Source organism: Dermacentor silvarum, chromosome 10, assembly GCF_013339745.2.
Source record: "Dermacentor silvarum isolate Dsil-2018 chromosome 10, BIME_Dsil_1.4, whole genome shotgun sequence".
Taxonomy (NCBI): Eukaryota; Metazoa; Arthropoda; class Arachnida; order Ixodida; family Ixodidae; genus Dermacentor; species Dermacentor silvarum.
Window position 1 is genome coordinate 152,896,514 of NC_051163.1, and position 21,267 is coordinate 152,917,780.

Here is a 21,267-nt window from a genome sequence, read left to right on the forward strand (position 1 = left end):
ACGAAAGGGTTATTGCGATACGGACGAATAATTTCTTTTATATTTGTTAGTGGGAGCATGCTGATAGCATCAAATAATGCCACAAGCTCACTCCATGGACAAGAGACACTTTGTATTAAAATATGACAATAACAGAAACAGACCCGAGGCTTATCGCGCTGTCCAGGACTTTTCTGCTTGTATAAAGCTCGGAGACAGCAGTAAATAAACGTGATATACCACATCTGCTAGTGCGCATGCTCAAATACAGCAGTTGTGCTAAGAATGGCAGTTACGACCGGGACCAAGCTTGCAGCTGGATTTGTACTGCTTGTGGCGCTGGTATTTGGTCAAGGTGAGCTCGTTTTTTTATTAGCGTACTTCTTGATCATAGCGTGATAGCGCTAAACGCTTGCCAGACCACGACGCTAAAGTGAACACGTACTCGCGACATCCGTGTGAATTTCAGGCGTCAAAAATGAATTTACCTAAATCAAGAGCCAGCTGTTTGATTCTGCACACGTTGTACAGTCTTTGAATATCATGCATCTTTCTCGTGTGTCTAGGCTAGCGAAGTGGGGGTGGTGTTCTGCAGACATCGCAATCGACGCGTTGCGCATCGGATTTCTTGTCCTGCAAAGGTTCTTGTAACTAAATGTAGGCTCTATTTCACATATAATCTGTACATTAACAAGATAAACCCTCACAGAAAAAATTGCTGCCCTCATGCTTCACCCGCGTTCATTTCATTCAAAATTGACAGAAGAGTGAGTCTTAGCAGAGCGAAAGTTTCGTATGTGGTGACTATGGCCTCGGCCATTGTTCAAAATTCGTACAGGCTGAGACACTAGAGTGAAAAATTGTTTTCGGTAAAACATTGACAGGAATGGAATATCAACACTGCCTCTTAATTCGTTCACGCCATCATATATTTTATCATAGCCCATGGGACATTTGCGCGAAACACGCAGGACCCCGATGGAGTGCGCAGAATACAGCTATATAAGTGAACCAAGCGAAATAAAGCAAACAGTAAACGACTGTGACTAAACCTTCGGTGGCATTCTCAATGACATATTGGGTTTTCATGTGAGTGGCACATAGCACAGGTCGATGCGTGAGTTCGAGATGATTTAACTTTATTATTTGACTTGTCTCACTTTAGTTTTGTTGTTAGTTTTTATTCGTCTTCCCTGTGCACTCATGCGTATCAGCTTTGTCTTTTTTATGTACCTGCAGCAGAATATATTCGCGTGCAGATAGATCAATGAATAATTGTCACAGAATTCATCTCACTAAGAATGTCGACGTTAATGCCATTAGCATTGAAGAAATGTAGCTACACACCGTGTTGCAACCACCACACGTATGCGGCCTGTATAAGCCGGTCACCTCTGTCGCGCGTCCTTCTCGACATGCTGCCTGATTCAGCGGTCCCGCCACAAGGTGTGCAGGTGGCGCTTGTGTGAATATGCATTCAGACACCTTAGTCCGCTAATATATGACGCTAGTTCAATTGCACGCATCACCGTATATATTTTAAATGATTTGTTTGCCACTGAAGAGCAGCATATACGAAGTGGCAGATATTTACCCAAGTTCGCGTCAGCGTGGTTCAGTGGAGAGGGCGCATTACCAGTGGGCGCATAGCCAGTTACCTAAGTTGACATCAGAGAAGCTCATTGAAGAGCGGCGCCTACCCAGTCAGACAGACAGACGATAGCCTACGATAAGTGCGAGAGTACGCTAAGAATGCTAATCGCAGTAAAAGTAGCAGCAAATGAGCCATTTGTGTGTCGAGTTTATACGTTCGAGCTCACTCGTCTTCCGTGCTGTAGCGCGAAATCCTGCAAACAAAAATGGCTTGCCTGGGCTCTACGATGGGCGTCAATCACCGGATTTTTTAACATGGTCCCTTCTGGCGCGACGCTTAACTGTACATGAGCAGTTGTATGCTTGAGCATGACTTCTATCTTCGACGACTATCCGAGCGCATCACAAATAAATGGGTGGGTAAAGTGCACACGCATATGTACTAGAAAAACGCGGACACAGAACGGAAGAAGAGGTCGACGAAGTTGGCAACCAAGTACAGGATAACTGAAAGTGTAAATAGACAACCAGGAGTCATAAAAAAAAGAAGTTGACAGTGACTTCAGCGTATGCTAAAAAGAATGAAGGCGAAACTCTGTGTGCTCACAAGATATTCAACAAATTACTTGACATTCGCATACGAATCTGTTGTTACTTTATATTACTTGTTTTCTCCCACCAAAGGTCGTGGGCTTCGGTGCCTTAAATAACAACATCTTAATTAACTGTACCTTAAATACTTCGCCTTAATTAACACCAAAGGTCGTGGGTTCAACTCCCACCAATGGTCTTGGGTACGATTTCCATCAATTTTGGTGCCATTGAAGTTTTGGTGCCATAACGCCGGACAGTCAAATTTCGATAACGCCGGACATCGGATTTTTTGACCCAAGAGCCACATAAGGCTTTCGGCTCAAAAGAAAGTTAGGGAAATAGTGACGATGAACTGGATGCAATGAATGGAGACAAAAAAGACCACGGAGATTTGCAAGAACGAGAAGAAATCAGAAGGGAAGATCTGTACGATAACACAAATAGGCAGTTCCTTGCTATTTGAGGCTCGAACTGGTTGCCTAAGGACAAAAATATACCGGAATCAATACTCGCTACATAAGGAGGCATGTGCATACGCAGCAAAAAACCGGAGACCACTCAGCACATCTTAATGGAATGCGAAGGAATTCTCCCACTGAGACCGATAGAAACTACCCGTAAAAAATTTATACAACATGATCTCTTGCAAGCATAGGTAGCGGTGCAACGTAGATGGAGAAGTTTTGAGGATGTAGATGATGATGAAATAAACTTTAATTGTCGAGAAAGGGTTCCCGAGCGTTTGAGCTGTGGATCACTCTAGGTGGGAGGGTACCTGATTCCAGGAATCCTCTGGCCGCGATAGCATACCGGGCTCTGGCGACAACACGTCGTTGGTCGTCCAGTGCCGGGGTGGAGATCTTGGCCTCCCACGTCTCGTCGAGGAGGTTCACGTCTTCGGTCGTTGTATGCTTGGTAATGGGGTCTTTGGGGCGCCACGGGAACTCGAGTAGTAAATGAGCCATAGTGTCTGGCACGACGCAGATCGGGCAGTTGTAGGTGTGTAGTGTCGGGAGGATGCGATGCATGAGGATCCATTGGGTGTACGTGTTGCTCTGCAGTCTTCGTAATGCGGTGCTTTCCTCTTTGGTCAGTTTTGGGTGAGGTGGCGGGTACACCCTGCGTCCCAGGCAGTAGTGTTGGAGGATGGCGTTATACGCGGGGGCTATTGTCGCCGCTTCCGCTGCGTCACCAGGCGGTCGGGGGTCTCGCGAGGCGGCGAGAGTGGCCCGGTTGATGTGATCGCGGGCCGCGGCGTGTGCCGCTTCGTTTCCTTCGAGCCCCTCGGGCCCTGGTACCCACGTGATGCAGGTGTACGGAAGCGGAGTGCTTCTTTTCTTCAGAATTTTGACTGCTTCCACCGATATTCGGCCTCTCGTTTAATTGCGTACTGCGGATTGGGAGTCTGTGAAGACTACGACCACGTTCGTGCTCGTGGTGGTGGCGAGGGCAATCGCCGCTTCTTCCGCGGTCTCCGAGTTCCGCACCCTGACGGTGGTGGATACCAGTTCTTTCCCTCACGAGTCAACCACACTCAGGGCGTAAGTGGTTTTGCCCGGGTATTTCTACGCATCTACGTAGCGAGCATTTAGATCATGCTTGTGCCGTCTTCGGATGGCATTGACTTGAGCGAGCCGGCGTCACTGATGATAGTCGTGATGCATGCTGCGCGGTAGTATGTCGATGCTCAGGGAATTTCTTATGCATGGCGGTATCTTGACCTTGCGGTAGGCCTCGGCGATGTAGCGTTCTCCGTAGCCGAGGCGCGCAAGGACCGATCGGCCCGTCGGCGTGAGCTTCAGCCTCTCGAGTTGGTTGGTCTTCTGGGCTTCCACCAGCTCTTGCCAGGTGTTATGAACACCCATTTTGAGAAGTCGGGTGGTAGATGCCATGGGTGGTAGGCCCCTGGCGAGCTTCGTAGCTTTGCGGATGATGACATTCAGCTTGTCGACTTCGCAATTCTTGAGAGCCAGGTACGGGGTTGCGTACGTTATTCTGCTGGTCAGTAGAGCTTGAACGAATCTGAGGGTGTCTTGCTCCTTGAGGCCACTGCGTCGATTGGCTACCCTGCTTACGAGGTGTATGAGTTGGGAGATTGTGCTTTGGAGACGTGGAAGCGTGGCGACTCCTGATCTGTCTCGGTGCAGGTGCAAGCCGAGTACTCGACGCGAGGCGACCTTCGGTATTTGGATCCCGTTGAGCGTGACGCACGGGTCTGGCGCTTCGCAGGTGGGAGGTCTTCCCCTCGTGCGTGCCTTGAGTACGAGTAGCTCCGATTTCTCAGGCGCAGTGGAGGCCGCAGCTATCAAGGTAGTGCTCGATAACATCAACTGCTTCTTGAAGGCAACGTTCTTGCTCTCCGGTGCTCGTTCCTCGCGTCCAGAGCATGAGGTCGTCCGCGTGGAAGGCGTGACGCAGGCCTGGGATGTTTTCGACGAAAAGCCGGGGGAGCTTGAGGAGTGCCACGTTGAATAGGAGGGGCGACATGACGGAGCCTTGCGGCGTTCCCTTGTTCGACAGCTTGAATTCTTTACTGCGTAAGTTGGATATTCCCACCATGGCCGTCCGGCCGGTGAGGAAGTTACGAACATAGCCGTAGGTCTTGTAACCGCAGGCGGTCTCCTCGAGGTACTGTAGCATTGCTTTGTGGCTTACATTGTCAAATGCGCCCTTCACGTCGATGGCAAGGACGCACGACTTGTTATTCTTGCTGAGGTGTTCAATGAGGTCATCCTTCAGGAGAAGAAAGACGTCTTGCGTAGAAAGAAGCTGGCGGAAGCCGAACATGGTGTCTGGATAGTGCCGATTGTCTTCGAGGTGCGATGTGAGCCGGTCGTGGACCATATGCTCAAACAGCTTACCAACGCACGAAGTGAGAGAGATTGGTCTCAGGTTCTCGACAGCTGTGGGCTTGTTGGGCTTTGGTATCATGAGCACTTCCGAGTGCTTTCACGCGGCCGGCAGCTCTCATTTGTCCCAGCACTCCTTGTATTACCGGACGAGAGCCGTCAAGGCCTGTTGGGGCAGCTGTCGTAGGTGCTTGTTCACTATCCTGTCCTTGCCTGGGCTCGTGTTTCTCGTGAGTTGGGAGATGGCTGCTTGGAGCTCTGCTGGTGTGAAGGGCCGGTCCAAGTCAGCGTTTGGTCTGCCTTCATATTCTTTGAGTGGCGGGGTTGTCGCTGGTTGGGAGGGATCGCGGAGCTTGTTGCATAGTTCGCGGAGTAGGTCTTCCTCCGAGCCGTCGTAGTTGTGTGCTTATCGACGGATGTGTTGCCCTTGCTGCGTCTTGGTGGGGTCTAGTCGAGGAAAGCGCGCAGCAGGTGCCACGCTTTCTTGGTACTGAGCGTGCCCTGAAGCTTATCGCAGAAGGCACGCCAGTTGTGTCTCGCTAGCTGTTCAGCATATTCTTGCGACGGTTCTGTCAATAGGCCGATTCTTTTCCTGAGTTGCTTGTTGAGTTTCAGCCTCTTCCATCTCTTGAACAGGGCCCTTCTGACCTCCCAGAGGTGGAGTAGGTGGGTGTCTATGGCGGGGTGGCCGTCATCAAGTTGGATGATTTTTGTGAATCGTTCGGCGGTAACCAGGATCTCTTTGAGCCAGGCGTCGATGTCCGATATGGTGGTCTGATCGTCGAGCTCGGTTCTGAAGGCATTCCATTCCGGTAGTCTTGCCGTGCCAGTCCTGGCCGGTCGACATGCGTGTTCGATGTCGAGTTGAACCATGTGGTTGAGGACGAGAAAAATAATTAGGGAAACGTTTATAAAAATGCTAGAATGAAAAGCCTCTACGTATAGCGTGGCTTCTTAACTCAAGCAGGCTAGGTGACAATTTCTCACTGCCCCATTTCAAAAAGGATGCTAATAAAGCATCATCATCATCACAAGGAGCATATAAAGAAAATCTACGCAAAAGGGCAGATGCTTGGGCTGGTTGGTGAAAAATGTTCTCGCCATTTGAGCAATAAACTTGGTGGTTAGTGTGCACTCTGTTCTGTCGCAGTCTTCTTTCCGTCCTGTAAATACGCATTGAAAAAGCTTTTTTCGTTGTTTAAACACGGTCTCTACGAGCACGGGTGGCGAAACCCACCGATTGCATTTCCAGTATCCTGTAAGTGTTCTCGCGTCGCTCAAATTTCGGCTTATACTGCGTTTCTTGCACACTATCTGCATATGGTAGACCAAAATTTGTGCACTTGATATGTGCAATTTCTCGCAGGACCCCACGCGTGTGGTGCCGCTTGCGGCGATGAGCGGCTCGACCATAAACTGCCCCTACAAGATGGTGTTGCGTATCGTGACGTCGTGAACGCCGGGGGCGCTGCCTCACTCGGTGCATTAATGCACATCGGACTGCGCGTTCAGCTGCGCCAGTGTATGCTCAGAAAACCAAATAGCACTCGAGCATCGAAGAAGAGCAGAGCAGTTTAAACGAGAACGCTATAAGACATAATTTACACGGAGATGTGAAGGACGAAGCAGGCCCGCCGGACCCCTAAACGATTCGGTGAGCTCGAGACGAAAACAACGAAAACAACTAGCCCACACCACAGCTAACACTTAATCATTGGCGTTACAATCTCGTAACCATTGAATGAGTTTCATGGTTAGTATACTGAACATTAGGTTATGAGGGACGCCGTGGTGGATTGTTTTGCTTTGCCTATCTTAACAAAATCTACAGGATAGCTTTGTCTTCTCTCCATAGGCAAATGCCAAGACAAACTCTGCAACGTTCTCAACGCAACCTCCTGTTACTGGAATGTAGCGGTTACGTACGTGGTCAGAGGCGCTGTTTCCCAGCTCCCAGCGCAGCCGGTGCACCTTGCAAAGCTATGTGCCGCGTAAGTAAATGCCGCCTGCAGCCATTCAGGTAGCCTGCATGCAATGTTCCTAATGTAAGCGTTGTTGTATAAGAACGAAGTGACTCAGAGAGCAGATATCAACTATATATTCCTAATTTTGAAGCCCAACTATAAGCTTTTTACTTAGTCAAGAGACCTTAGGACGATAAACAACAAAATTTAAACCGCGAATCCGGTGTTAACAATGAACACAGTGCACAATCACAAATGATACTTGTTTCGGTAAGCACTCGCATGTAGATTTTGTGAAACATGATAAAACAAAGTGGGATGCACTTTATGAAAGCGTGAGCACATGTCGCTGCCATGTCGAGCTAATGAGAATGTTTCTGCATTGGAGTTTTTACGACTAATTGTATATACTACGCTTTGCGCCGGTAGCAAGTAAGCGTTCTGATAACTCTAATCTGAGGAAGTTCTAGGAAAAGTTCAGAAAGACAAAATGCAATCGATAGCAGACGCAATCGACCCAGACGGAAACGATATATGCAGTTTAAATAACAAAAGTGTAGTGCATCAAGTGAGAACTTCACTCCTTCATACTTCCGTTGCCGTATCATATAGGTAATTTCATCAAGTATATTTTTGTTCTCTGGAATTTATTGGCTCTTGTTGTGAAATCTTGATATAAGAGCTTGATCGTAGCTTTATACGACATCAACATTAGTGACTATGTTAAACCACAGACCTCAATGACATTTCATAAAAATATTGCTAACGCATCAGCCTTCTACAAGATAATTCTAAGTAGGACCAGAGGGCCGCAAACAATATGTATACCTGGTCGCGCCTGTCTAAACGTCACTTTTTCTGAATGTTTGAACATGTGGCTCAGGCAAACAAACGAAAAAACACTGAGCATAAACATTGCTTAACATTTAGAAAAAAAAAAGAAACGAAAGATGCCACATCATTCTTGAGATCTTGAATTCATTCATACAGAAGCAATGCCCCGAACAAATAGCCAGGAAGACCCGGATAACAGTTATAGTCATCCTACCCAAGTCCTTGTCATATGAGTACATGGGATCTGCAGAAGTCACAGTTCTTGCTTCTCTGTTCGAACTAAATAAATAGTCACTCTTAAAAAATGTTATTGAATTTCAATTGAGGTACTACGCGTCATCGTAATTGTTCCGAAAGCATTTTTTTCTTTTTTTATCAGGTACAAAGAGCTGCCGCTTGTGTCAGAGTGCACGCTATACTATGCCGGATGCAGCGAAGAGGTGCGAAAGCACTTCCTAGTGCAAGAGCACGGCTATCGGATAGTGCAGAAAGACATTCTGGATCGGGCAAAATGTGAAGGTAAGAGCTGAGCGTAAGCATTGCACAAGCGTTGTGTTACTTGTAACGCAAGTATGTTACGATCGCCACTCTGTTTTATTTGAAAGACCAATCATGAATAGCTGATCACTGAAAACGCCGACTGACCTTTTCAATTACGTAACTTCAATAAGCGAGTATTACGCGCATACACCACATAACGTGTCGATTTCGTCGACAAATGAGAATGCGGGATGATGTGAAGAGCGTTCTACGTTTTCCATTTGTATAGAAATCCTGACAGCAGTACAATGATTGAGATAATAATCATCATCATCATCCTATTTGTTTTTTTGTAATGTTTTATTTAGACAATAAATTGTCTGGGATGTAGGGGCTCAAGGTAGATTCGACTGCCTGACAAAGGCCCCCCTACCCATACATTGCTCAAGGGGTGGAACATTATGAAAGACAGTGCAACATTATAGAAACAAAAAAGATGAACAACAAAATGTATGCGGCAGGCAATTGAATATACAAAAAAGTTAGATTCTTACAATTTATACATAGTATAGCATCGTTTAGGACGAAGCCTCTCCCTGCGATATCAAATTACCTCTGTCTTGCGCTAGCGGATTGCAACAAATTTCACCCATTCCCCCCTTCCACCTAGTGTTCTTCCGTCCTCGACTGCGCTTCGCTTCCCTTGGCGCCGATTCTGCAGCTCTGATGACCCACCGGTTATCTATCCCATGCATTACATGGCATGCCTAGCTTCATTTTTTACTCTTAATGTGAACTGTAGTGGCGATGAAGCAACGCACGCGGCCGTGGGACACTGCCTTGGCTAGAGGTGCGAGCGCAGAACGCGAGCTGTTGACGCCGGCTGAGACTGTCTTTGGGCCCGTCGTGCAACCCTTCCGCCTGACGTCCAACGTTAATAAACCCCCTTCCAAAGTGGTGGAGGTGCGGGGTCTGCAGCCATGGAACTCCGAAGTCCGATCTCCGCAGGTCTTCGTAACCGGCGCGCTGCGCCAACGCGATCCTCCCTTCTTTAGTGGTAGAGATGACCACGATGTGGTAGAATGGCTGGCGACGTTTGAAAAGGTGAGCCGCCACAATAAGGCGGATGACCCGTCGAAATTACAGAATGTGTCATTCTATCTCAAAGACGTCGCATGCCTGTGGTACCACAACCATGAGGCCGACTTCGCTACATGGAGTGTGTTCAAGAAACGCTTCGCAGACGTGTTCAATCGCCCTGGCGTGCGCAAGCTCCGAGCCGAGCAGGGCCTCCCCGGACGTGCGCAGCAGCAAGGCGAAAATTTTACAGCTACATCGAAGACGTCATAGACTTGTGCAAGCGCCTGAATCCGTCCATGCCTGAGCAAGAGCAGATTAAACACATCTTGAAAGGCATTGACAACGATGCCTTTCAAATGCTGCTGGTAAAGGACGCGCGCACCGTAGCTGAGCTTACGACCTTCTGCCAGAGCTTTGACGAGCTCCGTAAGCAACTCGTCTTAGTTCTGCGGCCGACAACAGACGATTCCCTCGCCGCCTTAACAATCGCTGGTGACCACGAGACGCTACTCTCGCAAATCAAAGAATATATGCATAAGGAGGTAGCACGGCAGCTCTCGTGTATATCGTATTTGCCGACCCCAGAAGTGCCTACGCACAATCTCGCGCCGTCTCTCCGACAAGTTATTCAGGAGCAAGTCTCCGAGGTGCTGCTGTCCGCCGCTCCGCCGATACCTGTTGCCGCACCACTGACTTATGTGGCTGCCGCTGCAAAGCCTCCACGTCGACCGTTAGTGTTGGCCCCTCAACCTCTCCAACAGTCCACGGGCGCCATTCCCTGGTGCACAGGAGCACATCGTCAATCCGTGGCGCGCTCCTGGGAACCGACCGATATGTTACTCTTGCGGGCGCTTCTGTCGTAGGCGCTTCGTGGCTGCATCAGTTGCCCCAAGATACCGCGACTATTCTTTCCCGCCCCGGTACTACGCTCCAAAGACGTGCCACCTGAGGTATACGCGCACGACGCCCCGCCTGACTCCGACTTTCCACCCTGTGCTTCCCATCGATCACCCTCACCACGCCGCCGTTCTTTGTCACCTATGCGTCGCCGACCCGCCGCTGAGACGGAAAACTGACTGCCGCAGCTTCGGAGGCACGAGCTGCGTCGTCGTCGACCTGTGTAGGTCATCGCTTGTCGCCCGCCAATGTCGTCGAAGTTTTTGTTGAAGGTGTTCGAACTCTTGCGCTCGTTGATACTGGTGCCACAATATCCGTAATTAGTCAGAAACTTTGCCGCTCTCTTCGTAAAGTGACAACAAATTACAGCCTTTTCCCTCAGTACTGCAAGAGTACAGCGAATCCATCCGATTGCAGCATGCATGGCTAAAGTCGTCATTGGCGATGTACTGTACAACATTGAGTTTATTGTGTTGACTTCGTGTTTACATGATGTGATTCTTGGGTGGGATTTGTTGTCGCGCCATCACGCCGTTATAGACTGCGCTCACGCTCAGGTGGATCTGTCTGTATTTGGCGATGTGCCTTCTCCCCATATGCCCGTGCCTGGTGTTGACAAGCGTGTCGTGGCTGCTGACACGGACCTTCCCCCTCTCAGTACCGTCATTGCTCCTGTTTACTGTGCTGCCCTTACTGAAACTACAGTTCTGTTCACGCCGTCTGACCTACTCAGTCGCCGCCGCGATGCGTCGCTGCCATTTGCCGTCCTATCACTTCACCAGGATGCCTCTGGAATACTTATTTCTAACGCTACCTCATGCCCTCTCACATGGCGCCGTAAGGAGACGCTTGGCCACGTTCAGTCAGTCGACGATGATGTTATTGTGCCTACTGATTCCTACGAGCCCAGTCCTAAGCCGGAGCAGAACGCGTTGACACCTCACCCTGCGTCGGATGACGTGTATTTGGACGTATTTTTCCTTTCCATCGGCAGTAACCTTGCTCCGGATCAACGTGCGCAGCTTCTGATGCTTCTCAACGAATTTAGAAGTTCGTTTGACTTCCCTCAAGCATCGTTATGTCGAACGAACACCGCTGTTCACAAAATTGACACCGGAACCATCACCCCTTTGCGCCAGCGCCCCTAGCGTGTATCACCAGCGGTGCATCGTATAATTACGGAGCAAGTTAACGACATGCTTCAACGTGGAGTCATCAAGCCTTCCTGTAGTCCTTGGTCATCCCCCTTTGTGCTGGACAAGAAAAAAGACGGTTACATTAGGTTTTGCGTAGACTACCGGCGTCTCAACAAAATTATTAGAAAAGATGTTTACTCTCTTCCGCGCATAGACGACGCCCTCGATTGTCTACAAGGCGCCGAATTCTTCTCTTCGCTCGACTTGCGTTCGGGTTATTGGCAATCCCGATGGCCGAGTCAGACCGTCCAAAGACCGCGTTCATCACGCCAGTTGACCTATACGAATTCACAGTCATGCCATTGGGCCTTTGCAATGCTCCTGCAACATTCGAACGAATGATGGACAGCATTTTACGCGGTCTAAAATGGCAGATCTGTCCGTTCAACCTTGATGTCGTCGTGTTCGCCCCCGATTTCGCTACACCTCTCGCCCGCCTGCGCATGATTCTTCAGTGCCTTACCAATGCAGGCCTTCAGTTCAACCTGAAAAAGTGTCACTTCGGGGCTCGCCAGCTCACCATACTGGGTCATGTAGTCTCAAAACACGGCATTATTCTTGATCCTGAGAATCTTCCCGCCGTTGAGGAGTTTGCTAAGCTGACTGCCGTAAAAGAACTCCGCAGCTTTGTGGGCTTATGCTCGTATTTTCGTCGCTTTGTCCGGAACTTTGCCTCCATCATGGCACCGCTTACGAAGCTACTTGCAGGCATCGGTGACCTTTCAAATTGAACTCACGCCTGCGATGACGCCTTCACTACATTACGGCATCCGCTTACCTCACCACCCATTCTGCGCCATTGCGACCCGACTGCGCCGACCGAAGTACACACGGACGCCAGCGCTGTTGGTCTTGGTGCAGTACTCGCGCAACGCAAGCCAGGCTTTTCCGAGTATGCTGTAGCTTATGCTAGCCGTGCCCTCACCAAGGCGGAATCCAACTACTCGGTCACTGAAAAAGACTGTCTCGCTATTGTGTGGACAATAAGCAAGTTTCTTTAACACTTATACGGCAACACTTTCGACGTGGTGACTGACCATCACGCTCTGTGTTGGTTAGCTTCCCTGAAGGATCCTTCTTGTCACCTTGGGCGTTGGGCTCTTCGCCTGCAAGATTTTGACATTCGCGTCGTGTACCGATCGGGGCGAAAGCACTCTGACGCGGATGCGCTCTCTCGATCTCCCGTGAACTCGACTGAAGAGCCGCACTCAACGGGTGCCTTTCCCTTGGCTGCTCTTACCTCCATAGACATGACATCTGAACAGCGAAATGACCCCTGGATCGCCTCTCTCCTGAATGTTCTTAGCGCTCCACCAACTTCTGCACACCCACGTGCACTTCGCCGCCAAGCCACGCATTTCGCAATACAGGACGAACTATTATATCGTCGCAACTATCGACCGGATGACCGTAAGTGGCTCCTCGTCATCCCTAGCCACATGCGGTCGATGTCTGCGCATACTTTCATGCTGACCCCCAACATGCTCACGCTGGTGCGCTGAAAACGTATGAGTGGCTCCGCCAACGTTATAACTAGCGTGGACTATACACATAAGTCCGCAAATACATTCGGTCTTGCCAATCGTGTCAACGACGGAAACCGTTTCCCCATTCGCCTGGTCTCCTGCACGCCTCTTCGACCGCGTCGAAATCGATCATTATGGCCCTATTCCCTCCTCTGTCGCTGGTAACATATGGGTCATTGTCGCAGTGGACCACCTAACGAGGTATGCGGAAACAGCCGTGCTTCCTTTGGCTGGGGCTCGTCACGTTGCGAACTTCATCTTACGTCATCTCGTCCTGCGCGATGGCGCACCACGCGAGCTACTGAGCGACAGAGGGCGTGTGTTTTTATCTGATGTCTTTCAGGAGCTCCTTCGTTCATGCCGTACAGTTCACCGCACATCTACAGCTTACCACCCACAAACCAACGGACTAACAGAGCGCTTCAACTGCACGCTGGGAGACATGCTGTATCACCAGTCGTCCGGATGTCTCCGAATTCAGTCCAGTTTCTGAAATGGCTCAATATGCTGAAGAGTGTCGTCAGCTGGCCCGCTCATTTACTTCGGACAACCAAGCCCTCCAGAAAGATCGCCATGACACAATCTGACTGAACAAATGGCTCCGCAACCTGGGTACCAAGGCCCTTATCGATCGAGTGCCTATCTTCCGTCACCTATGTTATTGAGCCGGTCCGACAAGCGTCGTCGTCCACGTGAGCCGCCTCAAGATGTCACGTCGCCTTGAGTCGCCAGGATGATTCTGTAAAGTCGGCAGTGGGACACTGTCTTGGCTAGAGGTATGCTGAAGAGTCGCGCAACCCTTCCGCCTGACGGTCAATATGCTGCAGTGGCGTAGCCAGAGCTCAGGTTGCATTATATTTGTCGAGCATGGCAATGCCAATGCTCAAGGAATTATTTACGCACTTCATGAAAGAATATATTCGAATTCTGGCAGACTGATATCAATGCGGCCGCCAAGTTCGAAACAAGCAAAGCAGTGTTAACAGCCGTCCCGATGAATCTTCGTCATTCAAGAACCTTGTTTACATTTTTGCACATATTCAATGATGCCGCGCAGCTGTTACCGGTCATTGTAATTACACCGTCGCAACGATGAGCAAATAAAAAGTAGGAGAGAGAGAGAAGTCATAAGGAAAGGCCGGGAGGTTAACCATGCTGAGGCTACCCTGCACTCACACGTTGAAAATTTACAGTTAAGCGTTCATCGCTGAGTTTCGTCACAGGCGGTCATACAGGCTTGTGCACTTGCAGCACCTTTGTAGCCCTGCACATCGCGCATCTTTTCCTCCGTAAAAGGCCTGTCGTCTAAGTGCCCCAAAGCGTTCGAAGGGCCGTAAGTCACATAAAAGCAGAAGTTCTGCTACCAATGGAATATACGAATGCGAAGATACAAGTCGTAAAAGGGCAGTCGCTGGAAACAAAGTTCACTGCTTGGCCTCGCAACAAGATATTTAAATATACGTCTAAGTCTCCAATAAATCTACGTATTTTACTGTATATAATGCGTCAAACGACGTCACAAGTGCGAGAAACACACATGATCTAGGCAAGCCTATGATCGCAGAAATCTATGTTCTCGGGCCATTCACCATACATACAGAAATCAGTACGAACATTTGGCCTCAATTACTCTGCACCCAGGATTGCCAGGTAGCTTGATGCGGCAAGTTGTATCCCTGGCAAAACAATGAGCAAGGCGGTCGTTATTGGTCCTCCGTATTCGCCATGATGCTAACTGCTAGAATAAACGGCTAACATTTCTGCGGTTTTAAAAGCTAACGAACAGTCATACGTTTTCATAATTACGAGCCAGAGTGCATTGAAGCTATCTAAAGGACAAACTTCTCTCGGCTGAGCGAAGCGGTCAATGACTTCGGACACGTTGATGCCGACGTCTCTCGTATGTCTAACCATGCGTTCCGCAGACTAAAGCGCCTCACACAGGAAGGGCGATTAGAATCGCATAGAACCTCTATTCCGGTGCACTCCCTCGATGTCGTTGGTATGCTTGTTTAGGTACCTTGCACAAACAGTAGGCCGATTCCAGCGAGTTTCGTCCAGGCAACTAGGCTTTCTATTTCGTGCATCTGTACGAGGCAACTTTGCAAATGGAGATGCAGCATGCGAAGAAGCACTATGCGGCCACTGTGGCCACGGAGAGCCAGAGCTTGTAGCCCGCAAAAAGTCAATGATAGGCTGTGTGCCCGAGCTGATCGCAGCATCTTATCAGCTGAGCAGTGACGGTTAGTACGTGCCGAGCGCGTGCTTTCAGAACTTGCTCCCGTGCTTGTCCCAGCCCAGTAAAGCCCTCAGTGCACCTTTCGCGTCAAAAGTTTATCAGAACTTTATACCCATAAAGTTTCGGAATTGAAATCCATGCGCTCCGATTGCGCAGCCGCTGATGCCGCAATCGAAAATGAAAGCTTGTGCTAATACGTGACTCCCCGTTGCTACGAAAATCCAGCCCGAGTTCGCAATGTTCGTGCCGAAATGTCTTTTCCGTGAAAGACATTGTAGGCAAAATCCTGAATATCGGCATATCCCCGCTACGCGCCTGCCCGTTTGCTCTCTGATCCGCACCGCTCTTTTCCTGTCTCTTAACGTTAGCCCTAACATTTTTCGTTGCATCGCGCTTTGTGCCGTCCTTAACTTTTTCTGGAGGTTTTTGTTGACCTCTAAGTTTCTGCCCCATATGTTATCACTGGTAGAATGTAATGATTGTACACTTCTCTCCTTAACAGCAGTAGTAAGCTCCGTGTGAGTATTTGATAATGCCTGCCGTATCCACTCCAACCCATTTTTATTCTTCTGTAAATTTCCTTCTCACGATCAGGGTTCGCTGTGAGTAACTTACCTAGATAAACGTACTGTTGTACAGACTCTACAGGCTCAGCGGCGATCCTGAATTGATGTTCCCTTGCCAGGATATTGAACATTATCTTTGTCTTCTCCGTATTAATCTTCAACTCCACTCATACTCTTTCTCGATTAAGGTTCTCAATCATTTCTTTTAATTCCTCTCCAGTGTTGCTGAACAGCACAATGTCATCATCGTCAACGTAGGCCTTGCGCACAAGTGTCTCTCTAGGTGCTACATAATTGTGCTTCGTACCTTTTTATTTCTTTTTTAATGATTAAGCGTCACCGCATCCGCAGAAAAACAGAACTGATTATTATGTTAATATTGCTGTGCCAATTTTGTTCTGTCCCGTGATGCAGACTCTGCCTCAGACGTGAAATATATTTCACGTGTGGAAAAAAATTGGCCTACATTACACCCGATCAACACAAAATACCTTTCAAAGTTTAGCCTTTCATGAACAAACACCCAGAGATGCACCTTTCTTGTCTTTTTGCGAAACGCATTTCATCCACAACGCTGCGAACATCACTACCGACCCAATCATATTGGACCGACTAAACACGTAACGTATTTTAACGTGCAAACTTTATTTAGGTAATGCCATCAGGACTCGTTACTTTGGCGCCTTCAACTGTATATGTAGCAACCAAAGGAAAATAATTATTCGTATCAATATATAAAAAGTAAAGAAAAATATTTTATTCTGAGCCTGAGCTTTGGTGAGAGGGATAAATGAGATGCGAAAAGCCAGGGGATTAACAGGAAGATAGATATCCACTTTGCTACTTTGCACTGTGGAAACGCCAAGGGGAGACACAAAGATAAAGAAAAAGGGCACACACAGATAAAGTTGAGGGGGAACAAAAATAACACTTGGACACACAAAGGAACGCGAAGTATCACAGTCGTTCAAACAGGTCACACGACCGGAGGAACTTCAGTAGCATCTTCGTCGCCTTCCGGTGCGAAGGCAACATCAGCTGGCGCTCCTAGATTGCTTGCTGCTAAAGCGGTTGGTCGTCGAGGCATGCCAACACCGTCATGAGCGACTGCCCCTGGGAGCTGCAACGAGGACAATAACAGAGGACATGCTCGATGGTTACCTCGTTGCCCCAGCTGTCACAGGCAGCACTGTCAGTCACTCCGATGCGGCAAGCAAATGCATCCATAAAATGTACTTCAAGCCACAGTCGGCAGAGACCATGGTCGGTATGACGTAAAACTGTTCAAATCTGTGTTTATTCCAAATCGGCCAGTACCCTTTCGTGATAGGGCAGAATGGTTCGAGTCCAGCCTATATGGGTGGGCACCACGCCCATATAAGATCCCGAAACGCGGTGGGCTAATAGCCGATTGGGAATAAAAAACAGAGTGGAATAGTTTTACGTTAGACCTGCCCAGTTGTCTCGGTTCGGGATCTTCAAGATGGTATGCGGAGTCGGAGGGACGTATCCAGGTGGGGCAGACGAGCAGGCCGGAAACCTCCATGTCCCCCCTACTGTATCACCAACTAGCAGAGAAAGGATATGACATCACTTTTCAATGACCTCCAGCCACTGTGGCATTACTGGGCAACGAACATGCCCATGAAGCTGCTAGGAAGGCTCACGAACATTCCGTGAAGGAACCCATCACGCTATAAAAATCGATGTACGTGAATCAGCAAAGCTTCGCGTTCCCGCGCGTGTTGCCTGAGCTTTAGTTTAAAACGTTTTTTTTTTAGCACAGCAATCTTTGGTAGAAAATTACTTTATTTCGTGTCATTTTATTCAAAACATTTAGTTTGGATCAACCGCCAGAACCTAATGTCGACTCGAATTAGAAAGATTTTGTATCCTCTCCAACAGGACTGGCCACATTGAACTCGTGCATCGGCTCGACTTCTTTGCTGCAACATTGCCGTGTGAGCCTGAATATGGCACCCACTGTCCAGAACGCCGGTAATAACCTCAAGTAAGTGGGCTGAGCTGAAGAATAGTCTTTTGGGCAATTGGTAGCCGACGGAAATTACAGTGGTTTAGTTCCTTTAGGCTCCCGTGACTAGTGTTAGTGCAAGCCATATGTAACTAACACATGAATGCTCACATGTGCGAATATTATTGAGATTAGTATTCTTTGCCTGTTCAGCCATTTAGAGCCAATATAACTTCGTGTTCTCTGATGCGGAACTGGTTGCCCAAGTTGTGTAGCAGCTTGGGTCATAAGGTATGTGCTCGCGGTCGTGATGCCGTAATGATCGGCGTCAATGCGACCTCGTCATTCGACTTACGTCATGCCCTCGTCGTCATGCCGTTGTTGTTACACAGGCTTGGTGATACAGTCATCGTCGTTTAATTGTCCTCATGCCGTTTTCATGCCATTATCGTCATTTCGTCACCGTGATACAATCGTCGCAATTGCATTCTTTGTCATATCATAGACCTCAAGCCGCTGTGGCATCATCATGCCTCCAGGTTTGACATCTGGTCTTCATCATACCGCCGTCGTTACGCCATCGTCGCAATACGCCCGTCCTCGTGTCAACGTGTCGTCGTGTCATTGTCGTCATGCTGTCATGGTTACACGCATGCCATCGTCCTCACTTAAGAATCGTCATCTCCGTGTCGCCATGCCGTCGTCATATTGTCTTTTTCACACCATCAACGGCATTCCCTGTTCGGCATTCCGTCGTCGTTCACTTTATCGTGATGCCATTATGCTCACGGGGTACCTTGGCAAGCGAGTGTCATAGCAAAGTGCGACAATACCGGAGTGCGACGGGCAAACCTGAAGCAACGGTAGTCTCAGAACAACCCCTACAGATGTGAGAGAAACTTGACTTCAGAAATATGTTTGTCGCTAGATTGCTAGAATGATAATCGCATTACCACCGAAATTCATCATGAGGTGAGTGCTGCCGTAGATTTTTCAGTTCATTTCATTTATTTTCTCCATGAAATGAAATGAAAATGAAATGAACAATCTGTAATTACTTCCCTGAGGTATGAATGCTTATGAACCGCTTGTGCTCAAGAAAGTCGATTTTTGTTGGATCCTGTATTACCATGACACAAAATTAGAAAATTTATTGATAGCATGGCAGAACTTGTAGTGCCTCGAGAATAATTTGCTTTAATTAGGATTCGGTAATAAATGGAGCATTGCATATTTGTCTGCATTGATATGTATCGCATAAGCTGTGTAGAATGCAGTCGCAGTAAAATGTTTCCTGGGAAACATAGATGGGATGACACTGAATAAGAAGTACTGAAGGCCAAATTGGTTTGGCAACAACTGGGAAAAGCGCCAAGAAATGAGCCCGAAGAAAAGAGGACGACCAACCACGCGTTCACTTGAGATTCAGAATTTATCCCTTAGAAAGAGCGCTGTACACATGACCTTGTCCTGTTATTCTCTACACGTATCTGCGTATACACTCACGACCTACTTTACCAATTATTCACTCAATTCTTCTTGAAACGTTGATTTCTCTCAGTATATCTTATCGCTTACTTTTTGCGTGCGTACCTAAACCCAACAATACATTATGCTTCTTAACTAACGTTTTCCCCACTATTGTAGTGTAAATTCTTTCAAACTGAACATAAATTTGCGTTGACGCTTCAAAGCAACCCACTGGCTCTGGAATTGCCGCAGTGGAGGGCTCAGGTAAACTTTTGATCCCGTTAGATTATTCATCCTGCTATTAAATTATAGTACATGAGCGTTTTCGTATTTGACATTGCACGAATGCGGCCCATGGCTGGGAATCAAACTGGCGACTTTGTACTGAGCATCATATCGTTCTAGCCACTGATTCACCTGTGATCGCATAGTGTAGTTGCTGCGGGTAGCTGAGTATTAGAATGAAAACTGGAAGCATCTCTTCGATTCCCGTGATACAAAAACTCTATTGATTTAAAGTTGCGAAGTATTCTTAAACTAAATGACGCGTCCTTAAGTCACCGAATGCTTTAGGAAAGAATGTATTGTCTTTTGAGCACATTGTATACAATTAGAACAGAAGGTAATGGTGTGAATAGAATGCTTTTATAATGAATTCCGCTGCATTTCTTCTTTTTTTACCTAATATAGATACTGTACGGTAACGCAGCCATGCATGTGTGCCGGCCACTAACGGAAAAGCCATAGAAAAATAAGTGAGACATGCTTACATGGTTAATTTGTAAAGAACAAATTGGCCGACCGTGATAATAGCGATAGCGTCCGGTAATGACATTCCACAGCTTTGGCATGTCCGCAGTTTGCACTCGTGCGATTATACTAGATGACTGCTTGGGTGGCGAACCATTCAAAAATGTCGCAATTATCTATTTTCGCGGGACAACAGAAACGTAATAATATTTCTGCGCACCTAAGATCAACACGTTTTTATCAGATTACCATGGGTGTCTTCATTATTACCATTGCCAAGCTAACGGCAGTAAGAATTTGTATATACAGTACTTGTAGTCACAAAATTAACGACGTTTTACAAAAAGATTGGTCTTCACAAAACTCAGCACGTAACCAGTATTTTTTTTTATTTTTCCACCGCAGAGCTTCATCGAACCTGGGTATTTGCCTCATGAAAGCTCTGTCCCCCTGCTCAAAGGGAGAGCACCACTACGCCAAAGATCACATCGTGAACTCGTACAACCTGGCGTTGTGGGAACTCTTTTACCACGACAGTGTGTCCATACCCCATGTCGAACCTGCCGCTCGGGAGCCTAAAACACTTCCCTTTAACACTACGGACGCAATTCCCACCCCAACGCCGGCATCACGCAGCAGAGCTGCAGTAGTGCTGTCTCTCGGTGCCTCGACCCTGCTCCTGATTGTCACAATATGGATACATATCGTGTAACCGAGATAATTTATGGCCTTTATTTCCAGTATAGCGAATGCTTTCTATTCTATTTTATTTTAGCGGACGTGTCCACGACCTGGCACAAGCCTCCGGCGCCATAAAATGCGCAAAAAACCCCACAGTTTTCGCATCTGTTCATCTTGAACTATGTTTTTGTAGATCTCGAACCGTAATAAAGTTCATTAACTTGTATCTTTGCTATGACACAAAACCAAAACTTTCAATGCGTGTGTTTCTTTATATATATATAATATATATATATTATATATATATATATAAGACAGATGTCAGTGATTAGATGCTTTGTGTTCTCCCTAAAATATTCTTTTGCAGCAAATCGCTCATGCATGCGCAAGCACACCTCCTTTCTTTTTTCAAGTAGGAAAACAGGCTACAATGATTGATGGGACCATGATATCGTCAGCGAACTGACAATAACCTTTACCCACGCCGAACACCGAACATTATACAGCGAAGCCAATCCCCCAGCCAGTAAAATGTCACATAATAATGATATACGTAGCTGCAGCACCGCCTCTGAAGCGTGTGACGCAGTAGCTGAA

General features: G+C 47.8%; 1 protein-coding gene across 1 annotated transcript; it reads left to right on the forward strand.

The window, feature by feature from the left end:
• Positions 1 to 258: 258 nt before the first annotated feature.
• Positions 259 to 20,928, forward strand: LOC125940517 (uncharacterized). Its single transcript, XM_049656782.1, has 5 exons — positions 259 to 334; positions 6,871 to 7,006; positions 8,193 to 8,332; positions 17,703 to 17,808; positions 20,395 to 20,928. Exons 1-5 carry the CDS (start codon positions 265 to 267, stop codon positions 20,699 to 20,701), a joined length of 759 nt encoding a protein of 252 aa, XP_049512739.1. The 5' UTR covers positions 259 to 264; the 3' UTR covers positions 20,702 to 20,928.
• The last annotated feature ends 339 nt before the right edge of the window (positions 20,929 to 21,267 follow it).